Here is a 16,262-nt window from a genome sequence, read left to right as displayed (position 1 = left end):
CAGAAACAAACTCGGGGCATGCAGGAGTTTCCCAGCAAAGCCTGGCAGCTCCCAACATGGGAATTGCCGCTGGCTGCTCAAGCCCCTGCTCCTTTCCTGCCTGCTCCAGCCTATTTGCTCTTGAAGCCCATCCAGCTCTTGGGAAAGCCGTCAAGAGATGTTGGCTGAGCCCCAGTGACCTGTGTGTTTGCCAGTGTGACAGCCACAGTCGCTCACGTCTCTGCTTCTTGCGTTGTCCTGCGCTTGCGCTGCTCGCGGAGTCGTTCGCCCTCTCTGCCTGCTCCCCAAGGACACTGACTTCTCTCTCAAACAGAGCCCTTGGGTTCTCTCAGACAATCATTTACTTGCCAATAAATGTGGTTTCTTGGGAGGAAGGAGAGGGCACAAGAAAAATAATTTGTAAATTGGGCTCACGTTTGGTTGGCACTTTGATCCAGATAGGGTTTTTTTAACTTAAAAAAGTCTTGCTTTATTCTGACCTTTTTCCAACATTTCTCCCCGAGTGATATTTAACAGTGAGGGTGGAAAAAAGAGCTGAGAAAACCCAGACCTAAATGAACTGTTTGATCTCCCACCATACCACCACTCTGTCCCACCCCAGTAGAAAGTTTGTTTGCCATTCTGCTGAGCCAGCCAAAAAAGGTTTTGTTTTGGATTGACTCGGATGCTTTGCTTTCAGGACACTCCTCAAGGACCTGCACAAGCAATTGAGTCACCTTTGATGCTGGGCAATGCCCAGAGACTCACTTGTGCTGCGTGAAGGCTTCTGAGCCTCCCTGTATTGTCATCCTCCAGTGCCCTCTCCGCCCCACATGCCCAAAGGCTACTGGTAGTGGCTGCTGCTGCTTTGCGCACTAATTCTGTAAGAGCAAGTCAAGCTGGGCAAAAGGCTCCTTGGTGGATCTCCAGGCAGTCATCTGAGAAGGGAGGGAGCTGCAGGAAGGGAAGGAGGCAGGCTGGGAGGCTTGGCTGTGCTTCTTGGGCGTTAAAGTCCTCGGAGGTGGCGTTGGCCTGGGTGTAGTAGGGTCACTGGTGCCTCCTGGGGAAGCAAATTCCTCGGTTCTCTGTCTTAATGGAAGAGAATTTGATCTGCCTCCCTTCTGCTCGCCAGTGAGCTAGGCAAGCCAGCATGAGCTCCAGGGTAAATCCAGCCAGGAGCAAGGATCCCTGCCTGCTGCATGTGGGCTAGCCCAGCCTCACATCCCTCCCCTGGAGAAGTTCTGGTATTGCCTGGTTTTACTTGGTTCTCCTCATTCCAGTGAATCCTTGGAGCTTCCAGGAGATAAAGGAAGGAAAGGCGAGGGTAAGCAGGCAGGGACTGTCAGGCCAGCGCCCGCAATGCTGCAGACGGTGGAGATGGTGCTTCCAGCTCTGCCCTCCCCTGGGTGCCTCCAGACCCCCGGGGTGCTTGGCTTTGTGGTCACCTCTCGGAGCCGGCACAGCGCCTTGGCCCAGCGTTGGCTGCAGTAAGATCTGCCGAGACAGTTCGCAGTGATCCAAGGAGCCCCCATTCCCTCCTCTCCAGGGTGAAGCTGCCCCAAGGCCTCCGGGCAAGAGGGAGGGATTTCTGTGCACTTTAGATTTTGTTTTTACATCTCTCAAGTATTTTTAGTGCTCGTAAAAGTGAGAAACTGGGAGAGACCCAGCTGGGACCAGTACAGTACAACCCTCACCCAGAGCCTTCCCAAGGCAACTGAGACCTGACCGCTGCCAGCCCTAGTCCCATATCTCCAGAGCAGAAGGGCAAACGTACCTGCCCCTCTTCCCCCTGCATCATCCCGCTGATTTTTTTGGCAAACCTTGCCGCTCTTATACACACTGGACGTGATGGGCCAAATTCAGTGGTGGAGCAGGCAAGCATTGCCTCCAGCAGGCACTGCGCTGGCTCACATCGGCATGGAGTTTCCAACAGGGCTTTTAAGCAGCTTGATATTTGTGACTGGGGCATGGTGAAATCTGCCCCATGCATCCTGCCACGCAGTTAGGTACCTTCTAGGATGGTTGCAAAGAATTTGGTCTAACCCACCGAAGGAAGCACTCTGCCTGCATCGCTGCAGGCACCTGTGCTGGCACGGCCCCGTCAGCCCTTCCAGCGTTACCCTGGCCCTGCAAAGGAGCCTGGAGAGAAGCTGGTCCTTTAATGGGCTCTCACGGCGTGGGCAGCCAGCAGAGCATGCCGGCTCCGATGGGACTGCAGTGGCAAAGTGCTGATCTGCAGGTCGATAAGGAGGGGCAGTGCGAGGCAGTGCAGCAAGGTGAGACTATCAGGCCAGTGGAAAAGCTATTAGCCTTTGTCCTCGGCCTCCAGACCCAGGGGAGAGGGGCCGGGGACAGCGGGTGGGACAAAGCTGCTGCCTCCCGGGCTGTGCAAGGTCTTTGCAAGCTGCTTTTCTGGGGACACTGCCATTTCATTGAGACCGTGGATTAGAAAAGCTCTGCAGTTTGGTTTCTTCTGCTAAAGGGTAACCACAGAGCATAATTGCTGGAGGCTACACTACCAGGCCTTAGCAAGTTCCCTTGTGTTATAAAATGCTCCTCTGTGCCTCTGTGTTGCCTTTCTCAAGGTGTCTAAGAGCTGCGCCAGGGTAGGGCTGAAGACTGGTCCTACCACGTAGCTGGCAGGAGAACATGCAACTATCAACAGTGCTTCTAGCGATTAGGGCTCAGGTATTGTTTAGGGATTTCAGCTTCTTTGTAGCCGGAGATCTCTTCTTTCCTGGTGTGTACAGCTGAGACCGCCCTGCAGAAACCATGTGTAATGGGAGACCCAAAAACATAGTGGGTGGGCCCTGAGCAGCATCACTCAAGGGAGCGCCCATCCTCAGGACAACAACAACATCCACTTGCTTTAGGTGTCCTCACCAAGTGGCCCCAGTCCAGCCAAAGCCGGCTGAAGCTCTGCTCATGCAGGCTAAAGGGCTAGGCAGATGGGGTTCCCTTTTCCTCAGCCCCAGCATGGACAGGAGGGGAGGGGTGCTGGTCTGGGCCCTTGCCAAGCACAGCACTGGTTTGCGGCCCCGACCTCCCAGTGCTCCCCTGGGGCTGCGGGAAGGAGCCTGCAGGCTGATGCTCTCCCATGGTCCAGTGTTCACTTGCTGTCTGGGCGCATTTGCTGTCTTACTCCCAGCTGACCCTCCCTGATGTGTCTGGATCGCTAGCTGGTTCTTCTGCCATACAGAAGTGCTCCTGAGCTGCATCTCCTCAGCTCTTTCCGAAGCTGCCTCTGCCCTGCTGCCTGCACAGGGCCCAAATGAGGTTGGAGAATGATTTTGTGTGGCCGTCAGTCTCTTCAAGACCATCCACAGCATTTTTCTGCCATCTGTCATTTTGAGAAGAAAGCAAACAAGAAAAAATAATAAACTCAAATTATTGCCTAATCAACACAGAAATCAGTGCTGCTTGCTCAGCCTGCGGGCCACAATTAGATGCCATCAGCAAATTTGGGCAGCTTGCCTGGGCTGCAGTCTTTCATCTCTTGAAGACTGACAGGCATCTCGAGGATCTGCAGGCAGAGGAAGGAGCTGGGATCCGCTTGGAGGTCTTGCCCGGCTCTTTGGGGAAAGAGCACATGGTTCAAAACCATGGGAAGAAAGGAGCATTGTGTTTATGTTTATTAATTAAAGGAAGCCCCAAACCAGAGGAGGGGATGTTTAGGCTGCAGCTCTGAGGTCTCCAGCACCATCTCAGAGTACTGCCCTGGTTCATGCAGCCCCAGCCCGGCTTGTCTTGATGGGAGGATGCGCTGGGTAAATCACTCTGGGAAATGATGGGACATGTGTCACTTCTACGTCCTTATAGATACATGGCAGCCTTGGCAGGGCCGTCGCATGTCTGTACGTGTGTGATTGCAGGATCTGGGCATTTGGTTTGAAGCATATATCCTTCTCTTCCTCCTGGGACTGCCCCACAGTGAGACCTGCGCCCAGTGACTCAGGCTGCCTTGGCAAGGATATGGGGAGGCCCCACAGCTCATCTTTTCCTGGTCATCAGAAGGAAGCATGGCCCCTGGGATCAGCCCCATTTGCTCTTGGTCAAAGAGAGCCAGCTGCTCTGAGGAGGGGGTGGGCAGCCTGAGGCAGACCCCCACTGCAGCAGGGCTGTGTCCCCCCATCTCCGCACCCAGGACAGAGGCTCCCAGGAGGAAATGGGCCCCCGTGACAGTTTGGTGTTGCCCAAGAGGCTCTGGGAGTGGGGTGGCAAGCCTGTCTCTGCTTACCTCCACCCTGGCTCACACGGTGCGGTTGACTGTCCGGATGCACGCTGCAAAGCAAGGATCAGGACAGTCTCACCCCGAGGCAAAGAGTCTCCTGGGGCTGCTGCTGTGCAGGACAGCTGAGAGCTGGGGAGGACAGCTGAGAGCTGGAGCGAGGGGCTCCCTGCCTTCACCCTCAGTGCCAGGTGGGGAAGGGTGCTTGCAGAGGGGGGGTGGTGAGGGGAGCACCCAGTGCAGGGAGGGAGAGCGCTGGGGGCAGTGGTGGTCAGGGTGCTCCTGCAAGGGGAAGGGAAGGAGTGTGGGGCCGGGCAGAGCAGGGGGCAGGACGCCCGGGCTCCACTCCCCACTCACGCTGGCCTCCAGGTCTACTCAACCCTGGGGAGGCAGGGCTCAGAGGTGCTCAAGCTGCTTGGAGAAAAGGTGCCGAGACCTGTCCCTGCTCTCAGGGAGGAAGGAGGGCGAGAGGAGCAAGCCTGCTGAAGGTCCTGTGCTCTGAAACGTGATCCTGCCACAGGCACCTCCCTGGGCCCCACCTCGCCCTCTCCGACCTATATATGTTGCCCGCCTCGGCCGGGCGCGGGGGATGTGGGCTCACACGGTCTGCCAGGCCCCCAGGGATCCCTGCGGATGGAGCGGCCGAGGCACCAGGGGATGGTGAAGAACACGTACATGCGCTGGCGGCTCCCGCTGGTATGCCTCCTCTGGGAGGTGGCCATGATCGTCCTCTTCGGGGTCTTCGTGCGCTTCGGCCCCGAAGCTGACGCGCACTGGGAGGAAGAGAAGCAAGAGATGAACCTGACCAGCGACATAGAGAATGATTTCTACTTCCGATACCCATGTAAGTATTTGGGAAGCCTAGTCCTGGTGCTGACTGGCCCCCAACCCATCCCAACCCATCGCATCCCATCCCATGGCAGAGCCTGTCAGAGGCGACGTCTCCACCGATTGCTGGAAAGTCGGGCTCTTACCTTGAGGCTGGTTTGGGGCACACCAAAGAGCAAGAGAGCCTCATGGACCTCCAGCGCTCTTGGGGCTTTGTCAGCAGGGTACCGTGATACCAGTACGTGACGTCTTTTTTCCAGGAATAGGGCTGACGTGTTCCCAGCACGCTGCAAGTTTCAGCTTGCTGCCCCCTCCCTCGGCTCTGGATCAGAGCAAGCTTTTCTGTGCATACGGAGGAACGGCTGTCGAGATCCTGTGACATCTTCCTCCCCTTCCTACGTCCTCCCCCTCACTACTAAATTACCCTTCAGCTACTGGCATTTCGATGCCGGAGTCCTCCCAACCTGCCAGGTTCCCAGGGCTCTTGGGTTGCTCTATCATATTGCCATTGGGATTATTCAGGTGGTTAAAGCCCTTCTGGCCAGGCGGTGCCTTTGGCCAGCTTTGATCTCCAGGGCTGGTCATCTTTGTGAGCCGTTCAGAACAGGCTGCTTCTGTAGGCAATTGTTTCCAAGGAAGCAACAGGCCTGAGTCATGCATCTATTTAGAACATTTCCATTAAAAACACCTGCTAAATCAAAGGAGCTATAGAAACCTGTAGCTGCTGAGGATTAGCTAGTTTAGAAGAGGATTTGCTTACAGAAACCTGCTGCTCAGCCAGCCTCCAAGTTAGTCTACGGCTGTGGTTGTCCTGGGCTCTCCCTCAAGATCTGCCCTTGGGACTAACCCCATGCAGGCTGGCATGAAGCAGCAGCAGTGCCCGAGGGCTGCTCTTGTCAGTGACATGCTGGGAGGACACCAGGGGTCCAAGAAGGAGCTTGTAGGAGCTAAAGGACGTGACATTTCTTCTATCCTCATATCCCACCCCTGCTCCGCAGCGCCAAATATTCCCCCTCAAATGGCTGCATGGATTCACACAACTAAATCAACCTAAAAGCAACTGCTTAGCTCAGTTTAGCTTTGAATTATGTTTCTGTTTCAGACCTGAGGAAGGGCTCACATGCCCAAAAGCACAGGTGGTTTTTCTCCATTATCTAATCAGAAATATTCTCTCTCTGCAAAGATGGACAAACATGGCAAGGTGACTGAGCCCTGGCATTTTGATCCCTGTGTCCATGCGGCACTGCTCAGAAGACAGCGCAATGGTTGAACACCCAAGGATCATTTGTATTAATGAGTGTCTGCGACAATATAAAGTGTCTGCGACTGCTACTGTCCATAGGACCTGTCCGCGATGGCAGTGGGATAGGAGTGACAAACTGACAGGTCCTCCAAGCCCAGAGATGATTGGGAAGGCAGGCAGAGGGAAGCCTGTGCACGATTGTGTCAGTGTTGCCCATTGCCAGGTCCAGTCAGTGTGACAATTCCTTCTCATTTTGAATCACCCATTGATATTCCCTAATGGGTGACTCCTCTGCTCTCTAGGGAAAAGAAATTAGATTATTCAGCACAGATAGCATTCCCAAAGCCCAAACACTTCCTCTCGATAGTGACGGCAATTGTCCTCCTGCAAAAGCAGGGTCACAAAACCTTTAGGGCATGGCAGCACCTTGGCTGCCTCTGAGTGATGCCAACGTTATTCTTCCCAAGGGAAAACAAATGCAAGGGTTAGAAAAAGGCTTTAGACTGGGTGCCGTTTGAAGAAAGACCTGCTCTTCCTCCTGGGTTTGTACAGGGTCTAACACAGTGGGCATTCTCTGTGTTTTTGGAGGGCGCACAGTCCACAGCTTTAACTCTGACCTGTGTATTTCTGCTTTTAGGATGAAAGTGGGAATATATAATGCAAATGGCAGATAATTCTAGCTGTGTATTGTGCTGCTTACACTGGAAAAGAGAGGTGGGGAGAATAAATACAGCTGCAGAGGGAAAGTCTGTGGGATTGTATGGTAAAACCAGAGTTAGGAAGATTGGTTCTTAGGACATGCGGAGAAGTGCATTTGAAGTGAGCTCTGCTGAGCAGTGCCAACTGCAGATCTTGTCTCCTTCCTTTTTTTACAAGTGATTTCATAGGCATGGGGGCATTTTTAAAAACAAGCAGATTAACCTGTCTCTGCAACATGACACTACATTGCTGGAGCCTGCCCAAATGCTCGTCCTTATACAAGTTGCAAGATCTTGTAAACCACCAAAGGACAAAAGCCAAGGCTTCTGCAGAGCTACACCTCACCCAAATCCTCACCCAGCCCTTAGTGGAAGCAGCAGATACAACCCCACTGTCCCTGCGGGAGCAGATCTAGGGCTGCTGGATTTCAGCACAGGTTCGGGGTAGAGCAGATTCTCAGTCACTGAATTTCCTTTGCCCTGAGCTTATGCCTTCTCTGAGGTGCACAGACATTGCTGGTTATAGTGGCTATAATGGTTTGTGCGCTGCGTAATGCAGAACTTGCTGGCATAGCTCCATCAATGCTGTGTTTACCTGTTCTACAGTGTGGGTTTGCTGGTGTGAGTCTCCCGGTGGGAGAACCCAGCCTTGGGTCTCCTGCTCTTTTCATGGGCAGAGTGGCCTCCAGTGCGAGGGTTTGCATGGTTCAATTTGTAAGTATGCAGCATTTCAGCTCACTTAATTGCAAAGCGATGCTTATCTGATAGAAATGTGCAGCATTAAAAAGTACAGCAGGTTTACTGCACCGAGAAGTTCTTTCAAGAGGCTCACGCAGGTTTGGTTTCCCCCAGGGAAGGGCATCTGAGGGGCTCAAGTTAGCAGGTCTGAGCATTTGTGGGAAGAACTGGGTCTCTCTGGTTTAAGCACTCAAAATCTCACAAGGTGGGATCCTGGTCTCAAGGGTATTTTGCCACTGATTTCAGCAGCATTTAAAAAATGTATTTGTAAACTTCCCTTGTTCCTGTACTCTTCTTGCTCTGAGCCATCACCCTGCATTGGATGGACCTACGCAAAATGACCATTCATGTGTTTTTAACAAAACTTCACTGGTCATTTTGCATGACATTTTCCGAGTTTTTTACAAAAGGGGAAAAAACAATCTGAATAGAAAAATGTTTTCCTTTGTACACTCCATTAGTCTCCAGTCTTCTCTTGCATGCAGCTTTTAATAAACATTTTTTACTTTCAAGACTGACCCTTTTAACCAAAAGCCAGTTTCCAAAAGCTGAGCCATTTTCAGACTTAGAAATATGGGGACATGGGACAAACACACATTTCTTCTTGAATTTCCCCCCTACTGCCACTGATGTTGTTAGTTTCCATTCACCGCCGACTTCAAACAGCACTCGCAGCCCTGCCTTCCCCACAGAGCTGATGGCCCCTTCCCTCTGCACAGCTTTCCAGGACGTCCACGTGATGATCTTCGTGGGCTTTGGCTTCCTCATGATGTTCCTCAAGCGTTATGGATTCGGAGCCGTGGGTTTCAATTTCCTCTTTGCTGCCTTTGGGATCCAGTGGGCTCTCCTGATGCAAGGCTGGTTCCACTCTTTCAAGAGCGGGAAGATCCTCATTGGAGTGGAGAAGTAAGGAGGAGATGGGCTCTGGGGTGCCACCTCTTGACTGGCCAATGGAAGAGCTGGGACAGGAGCCAAGCAGCTGTCAGCACCTGTCCCTCTGTTACTTGCAAATGAGTCTCCAAAATGTTGTCTTCCTTCTGCATACCTCCACTTGTTTTCCACCTTTGAGCCCAAAGGTACTTGCCATTATGGTAGTACTGCTCAAAGCGAAATGTGAGACGAGCATCACCCCTTAGTCCCAAGCCAAGCACCATGGATGCCAATGCTGAGAACATACATAATCCACATTATTTAAATAATTTGAGGAAAAGCAGCTTTCCTGGACAGTATGTCAGGATGGGAGGAAGGTCAGTGGGAAATCCAGGGCTGGCTCCTAATCACCTATTTGTCTTCAGGTGGGATCTCTAGAGCTGGGGGTGGGTGAGGGTGAGTTACAGAAGAGTATTTCCTCATTAAATCACAATTATCCTTCCCCTTTTCCAGCCTGATCAATGCTGATTTCTGTGTGGGCTCCGTATGCATTGCCTTTGGGGCCATCCTGGGCAAAACCAGCCCCATACAGCTTCTCATCATGACTTTGTTTCAAGTCACACTCTTCGCAGTGAACGAGTACATCCTCCTCAACCTGCTTCATGTAAGGCTTTAGGCAGCACCCGCTTGGTTCTGCTCCTTCCTCTCCACATCTCTCCAAATTGTCTCCCTTTGTTATGGCTCCACCAAGCCACTGCCTTCATAAGCATTTGAAATGCAAGAATTCAGGCAGAAAAAGTAGACAGATTAGAAAAGAGGGGGTCAGTGGGGGGTACTTCCCTGGGAAGGGAGATCTCCTGGAGTTTTACACACAAGCCTGGCAATTCAAGAGCACTGGGTCCCTTCACTGCGGCTCCCGAGGCAGACAGGGAGTCTTAGAACAAAGGGCCAGTCATTCTCTTCCTGCCTGAGATTTCCCTCTCACCTGTTTTCCCTGCTGGAATATGGGCATTGTAGAAGGAAATCAAGTGACAAAGAGGACGAGATGTCTGCTGATGGAGGCAGGGCTCCTGCCCTCCAAGAGAAGGCTTGGAGGACTGGGAAGCAAATAAGCTCCTAGAAGACCTGAGTGTACATGGGAGCCAACCTGGCTATTGCTGCAACCTGCTTGCCATTGGGAAATTCCCCTCTGCTTTGATGCCTTCCAAGGGGAAGCTAAGAGGAATGCCATGGCCATGCACGGGACCAAGTGAGCAGGATAAATAGCAGGACCACAGCATTTTTGTCCCCTTTTCCCCATGACTGAGTGCAGGCTGGATGGACGGGTGGGCAGACAAGCTGGGCATGATGCCAACCAGACCTAAGCTCCAAAACAAGTGGCAATTGCAGAAGCGAGCCTCTGTTTTCCCATGGCTGCAGGTTAAGGATGCAGGTGGCTCCATGACCATCCACACCTTCGGAGCCTACTTTGGCCTCACAGTGACACGCATCCTGTACAGACCCAACCTGGAGCAGAGTAAGGACAAGCAGGGCTCAGTGTACCACTCTGACCTCTTCGCTATGATCGGTGAGTCAGCCACCACCTCAGGGACATGTGGACCACTCAGCTGCAGAGGGCTGGTCCCTCCTGTGTCTCTGGGAAAACCAAACTGAAACCAGGATCTGAGGCTGAGAAGCTCTGTATCCCAGGCTTCCACTTCTCAGAGCTACTCAGCTCCCTTCATCAGTGGCTGGGCTGAGATGGTGCCTGGGAAGACAAGGATGCATTTTGGTTCCCCCTCTCTGCCAGCCCCTCCTGATGCTGGTCCCATTATGGGGGGTGCAGCTCCGGGGCAGCAGGACTACAGGATTTAACTTCACCCTGTGCAGAAAGATCTTCTTTAAAGTTTTTTTCAGTCCCTATATTCTTTCTTTTCCCTTTCTCTTCTTCGTCCCTTCCTCCCCATCCCACCAGGTACGCTGTATCTATGGATGTACTGGCCCAGTTTTAATTCAGCAATTTCTGAGCACGGGGATGCTCAGCACCGGGCTGCCATTAACACGTACTGCTCGCTGGCTGCTTGTGTCCTCACCACAATGGCCTTCTCCAGCATGCTGCAGAAGAAAGGCAAGCTTGACATGGTAAGCTGGGATCAGAGAGCCCTGCGCTGCCCAGGGTACTTATAATGAGATTGATTGAGGATCCAGGAAACGATTGGCACTTGTCCTTTGCTGAACAGATACTGGGTTTCAGGGCGTGATGGTGCAACCAGCATCCAGGCAGAAATCCAGAGGCTTTCTTGAATAAGCAGGTGGAAAGTGAGTCCTGCAGTGCTTGAGGTGCAGGGTGATGCCCTGCACGTGGTGGAACTAAGTCACAGCAGGAACTGGACTTGCTCTGCCCAGAGAGCTACTGATGGGCATGTTGCAGAGCCATGTTTGGCAGCGCTCTCCAGCAAGCCAAGAAGGGCCTGCGTGGCAGCTCGTGAGCAATCGGGGGGCTGACTTGTACGTGTTATGTGTGTGGGTGACATGTCTCTGTGACAGCAGAGCTTGCGTGACACATGGGTGAGACAATTTCCATCTCATCACAACTCCCCACCCAGATTTGTGGATACAAAGAATGTGTGTGGTACAGGGAGTGGGAGTCTATGTGCTCTTGTGCTACAGACAGAGGCTGCCTGTTCTTCTCTTCTTGTTTTTCACCAGCAAGCAGGAAAATGGGCCGTGATATTTCCTCTGGAAGCATTTTCAGAGCTGATTCTCCCACTTTACCATTTGCACCACCCCTGAGCAATTGCGATCTCCCCAAGATGCCAAGACAGGGTGGTTACTTCTGCAGGTGCACATCCAGAACGCAACGCTGGCAGGTGGCGTGGCTGTGGGCACCAGCGCAGAGATGATGCTGACTCCATATGGCTCCCTCATTGTTGGGTTCATCTGTGGCATCGTGTCCACGGTGGGGTATGTCTACCTCATGGTGAGTGCTGCTCTAGGAGTCTGAAGCCCTGGTCCTGCTAAGGAGACCAGGAATGGATTTGCTTCCCTTTGAGGGTTCCTGCTTTCCACCATCCCTTACGTAGATGCACTTCTGACTCCATTTACTGCCCCAAAATGCTCAGGAAGGTTCATTCTCCCAACAGGAGAGTGTTTGGAGGATATGTTGTTATTTTGTCTTGAGCTTGGCTCACATCTTCTTCTACAAGCCCTTAGCTCTTAAATGGGACACAATATCACTCTTCCTTCTCTGCTTATCCCAGTCCTCCATGGATGGAACTAATCCTTTCCAGGGCTGTGCTCATGTCTCTGATCTCTCTCTACCTCCCTTCCCCTCAGCCTTTTTTGGAGTCCAGGTTGCACATCCAGGACACATGTGGCATCCACAACCTCCACGGCATGCCGGGCCTTATTGGGGGCATTGTGGGGGCCATCACTGCAGCTGCAGCCACGGAGGATGTATATGGAAAGGAAGGGTAAGACAGCTTGAAAATTTTCCCTGAGAACAGATTTTACCTGAGGCTCCTTGGCCTAGGAGCAAGGAGCAATTAACAGCCCTTGTTAAGTCTCCAGAGCTGCCCCTTTCCCCCTCAAAAACATGGGTGCACTGACTGTGTCAGGCTTACTGAAGTGTAAAAGACTCATCCCTTGCAGCTGACTTCTGGTGGCCTCAAAAAGTGAGCCATAACCCCGCTCCTTGGCATTATTCTGGGGCACAGTGGGCAGGGAGGTGCTCCTTCCTCCATCCCTGCATTATTTCAGGGGGTCAGGTTAAGGCTGAAGGTCTGAAATACAAAAGAAATGTTTGTATTTTGGGCTCCTCCTAGGTAAAGCTTTGCCAGGGGCCAGAGGAGAAGGAAGTGAGCGGTGTTTTGTGTCATTGCAACACTCTCCTGGTCCATTGCAGAAGAGGGATGGGGCTAGGGAGGAGTCCCCGAAGGAGCAGGGCAACAGGGAAGATCTCCTGCCAGGAGCAATCCTCACCATTTCTGCCCTCGGCAGGTTTATCAAGGCGTTTGACTTCACTGGCACATACCAGACGCGGACACCCAGTGTCCAAGGAGGTTTCCAGGCGGCCGGCATTGTGGTGTCTCTGCTGATGGCTTTCACTGGGGGGGCCCTTGTGGGTAAGCAGGAGGGGAGCACAGAGAGGGGAAGGTTGAGTCCAGCCTGTGGCTGAAATGGAGGTGCCCATGTACCCCTGCCTGTGGCTGGATGTGTCCTTCCTGCTTGCATTCGAGGGTTGCAGCCCCTGGCTCGCTCACATTTGGATGCCCTGCAGCGGGACCACCCCAAAGCCCACAGGAGCAGGGGAAACCAGGCAGCCAAGGGGGGGGCAAGCTCAAATGGGTTTGGAGAAAACAGGGGATCGACACCGAGCACCATGCCTGGGTTGCGTTTGCCCCTTTTGCTGCCGGGATGGGTGGACTCTGGCCACCCACACCCTGCCTGCATCCCACACGCATTATGGCTCCCTACCCACCGCTCTGCCCGGCTGCTTCCAGGGGCCATCCTGAAGCTGCCAGTCTGGGGCGACCCCGCCGCCGAGAACTGCTTTGAGGACGACATTTACTGGGAGGTGAGGCGGGGGGCGGGCGGGCTGGCGCGGCTGCGGGCCGAGGCGCTGAGGCGGGGTGTGGGGTCGAGGCCGGCGGCGTGAACGGGGCGGAAAAGGGCGAGAGGCACAAGATGGCGCTGTCCCCCCGCGGCGTGAGGGGCCGCCGTGGCGCGGCGCTGAGGGGGCTCTGCTGTGCCGCAGGTGCCGGAGGACGAGGAGAGCGACGTGTACCACATGCACAACCCCGACAAGCCCGCCTCGCCCTGAGCCGCCCGCAGCCCTCCACCGCCCCCCGCCAAGGGCGCTGCCTCCTCAGGGGGGGAGACGGGGCTGCCCGCCATCTTCCCGCCCGCGGGGCTGCCCCCACCGCCGCTTCCCCCACCACAGGACACCAGGCCCCGCTCCGGGGGGACAAAGGCTCGTTTTCTCCCCGTGACGAGGAGGCACCCGGCCTGGCCCTTCTCTCCTGCTTTTGTAACGAGCTGTTGTGAATAAAATAAGAACATGTTATTCTTTCCAGGCCTGTGCTCCGTTGCGTGAGTAGTGGAGCAGGATGGGATATCGCCCAGATCCCATCTCTCCCGACGGCAGCACAGGGCAGCTACTGGGAGAGCTCTTGGCTGCTGGGGGTAAAGCGGAGGAGCTGGGACACTCCCAGTGCCCGGCGGGGCGAAGTGGATGCACGAGCGATGGCAATATGGGGGTAGTGCAGGCTTGTGGAGACACTTGGCTTAGGACCTGGCACCTTAAAACACAGCAGCTGGAGGCAGCAGCCTTTCTGACTTTCCACGGCGGGGGCTGAGCCTATGTGGGAAGCACAGGCTGGGCTGGTGCTTTTTAGGGGGCGGGTGCTGGGGTGCAGCGGCTGTCCCCGTGCTCATGCTGCCATCCCAGGCCTAAGTAAGGGCCAGCTTTGAGTCTGGCTACACTTTTACATGCCTCCACCATCACCTTCTCAACTGTTCTACTGAGGCCTCCTTCAGCTCCTTGTTTGCACATACGGCAGAGGCCGGTAAGACCATTTCCTCTTCTTTGGTTTCAGCCATTTCTTCCAGTGTCATCAGACCGCTCCTTCCACTTACCGGTGCTATCCTGATGGGAAGAGCCCAAAGCCAGAGCACAACCCCTGGCTCTTAACCGGACCATCAGGCTTCAGCCAGAGTTGGAGGAGACAGGAATGAAAATCAGGCCTAAACCCTGCATGTTTTCCAGGATGATATGATATGAGGAGCAGGAGAGGAAAAAGGGCGGGGGGGGGAGGAGGTAGGAGGGCTGATAGGTGTCTTCACCACGTCTAGCTGTAATTCTCACACCTGAGGGGGGGAGTCAAAAGTAGCTATTCACATCCCCTTGGGATATGACACCCTCATTTTCCATGCTGGGTAAAGACAAAAACCCTTTACAACATGTTTCTGGAATTTGTCAGCGGCTGCCAGCAGCAGCATGTTAATTAAATGTCGGCAAAGATGGAAGCAAGAGGCTCTGCTCTAATTGGACACTTTGCTTGGTGGAGCTGAAAAACATTGTGACAGAGGAGGAGGTGCCGAAACACTGTGTTCCCCCGCCATGGCGCAGGGACGGGGACAGCCAGGAGCAGGAGATGCTCTTCTGAACTGGCACTGCCTCTGTTTGGCCTGAGACAACCTCGCTGTTGAAAAAAGAAGAGTAACAAAATAAGAAAAGGCCTGAAATACTCCATAGGCAAGGTCTCAAGCACGGCAGTGGTGTGGGGTGCAGGGAAAGGGCTTGTTGGCTAAGGAGAAATTCAGAAATACTGTAGCTGGGCTGTCAGGAGCTCTAGCCCTCTTGCCAGCTGGTGGTATATTGTATATTCTTTTATGATGGCAAAGGAGATGTCTGACAGGGGTTAGAAATGGTCTGCAGAGAATGATCCCTGCAGAGGCTGAGTGTACATTGAGCTGCACCCTTTCCCCAGGGCAGGGATGGGAAAATGGGGGGGGGGGGCAATTCCTGATTTCACTGTGGTGGGATCTGCTGAAGGAAGGAGATCTCCTCCCAGCCTCTTTGCCCTGGGGAAAGGCTGTAACAGCCATTTTCTGTTCACCTTCATCCACAGAGCCCATCAGAAACCATCACAGGGACATTTACTGACAGGCACTGTAGACAATCTCATTTCAAAAGTGGAGTCCTAAACTTTTTGCCCCAAGTCTTCAAAACCACCTGAAAGCAGAAGCAGACCTCTTGGGCACTGCATTTCCTACTGCCTCACCAGACCAGTGCCCTTCTGTCCCACCCCATCTGAGCCCCTGGCCACATCCCAGACAAGCCAGCATCCAGCCGTGCCAGCCCCCCAGCGAGGCAGTGTCCCACCATGGGGATACTGTGTCCAGCTCCCCATGGCTTCTGGTCTTTCCTCCCAGCAGCTTGCAAGGGGCCGTGGGGATCAGTAACTGCAAAGACCGAGCAACCCCCGTCGCTTTAGCGAGGTGGCCAGCCTGCATCTCTGATGGGGCAGGTCTGTAAGTGCCGGGAGATGGTCCTACCCGGTGTGCACGTGCCGGCAGAAGGAGCCCCGACCCCGCTCCCCATCCCTCCAGGCTCTGCCTCCTCCTCGTGGGAAGACACCTAAACTGCCCAGGCTGCTGGGCAGTGAAGCATTTTATTGCCTGTGCTCTTGCAGGGCTCAGTCTGGTCTCAGTACCTAAATCACTCGCTGGGGCTGGCCTTGCAGTTTTAATTCCCTGGCAAACAATGCCAGGGTCGGGCTGGCGCGTTTGAAGTGCGGTCACGGCCCCAGCGGTGGACAGAGGGCTTCTCAACGGGGGAGCACGGAGAGCAGAGGATTGGGCTGCTCCGGCAGGCGGGAGGACGTGTGAGAAAGGGGCCGTCGATACCCGCGGGGATTAGGTGGTACAAATTGGCTGGGAAGCACCAGAGGCATTGACCAAAGTTGTCTTGGGGCAGGTTCCCATGGGGGGGCTGGCTGAAACAACCCGTCTTCAAGGAGGCTGGAAGGCCCAGCCTGGCTGCTAATCCTCTGGGATCTGTGGGGCACAGAGCAGAAAAGAGGTAAAAAAAAAAAAAAAAAAAAAAGGAAAATCACGTGTAAAAGGTGGTGGTTTGCCCAAGGGGATGATGTTAGAGAGAGCAGGAAGGGGACAGGGCGGGGAGGAACAGCATTGT

At 54.0% G+C, this 16,262-nt stretch overlaps 1 protein-coding gene across 1 annotated transcript; it reads left to right on the top strand.

Annotated features, from left to right (window-relative positions):
- Nucleotides 1-4,840: 4,840 nt before the first annotated feature.
- Nucleotides 4,841-13,521, top strand: RHCG (Rh family C glycoprotein). Its single transcript, XM_072870289.1, has 10 exons — nt 4,841-5,051; nt 8,434-8,620; nt 9,098-9,248; nt 10,004-10,151; nt 10,539-10,705; nt 11,406-11,543; nt 11,900-12,036; nt 12,563-12,687; nt 13,066-13,139; nt 13,320-13,521. The coding sequence occupies exons 1-10, from the start codon at nt 4,841-4,843 to the stop codon at nt 13,383-13,385; spliced, it is 1,404 nt and encodes a 467-aa protein (XP_072726390.1). The 3' UTR covers nt 13,386-13,521.
- The last annotated feature ends 2,741 nt before the right edge of the window (nt 13,522-16,262 follow it).

Source organism: Ciconia boyciana, chromosome 8 (genome assembly GCF_034638445.1).
Source record: "Ciconia boyciana chromosome 8, ASM3463844v1, whole genome shotgun sequence".
NCBI lineage: Eukaryota > Metazoa > Chordata > Aves > Ciconiiformes > Ciconiidae > Ciconia > Ciconia boyciana.
Note: the sequence above shows the minus strand (reverse complement) of the source record. Positions and strands in the feature narration are given on the sequence as shown.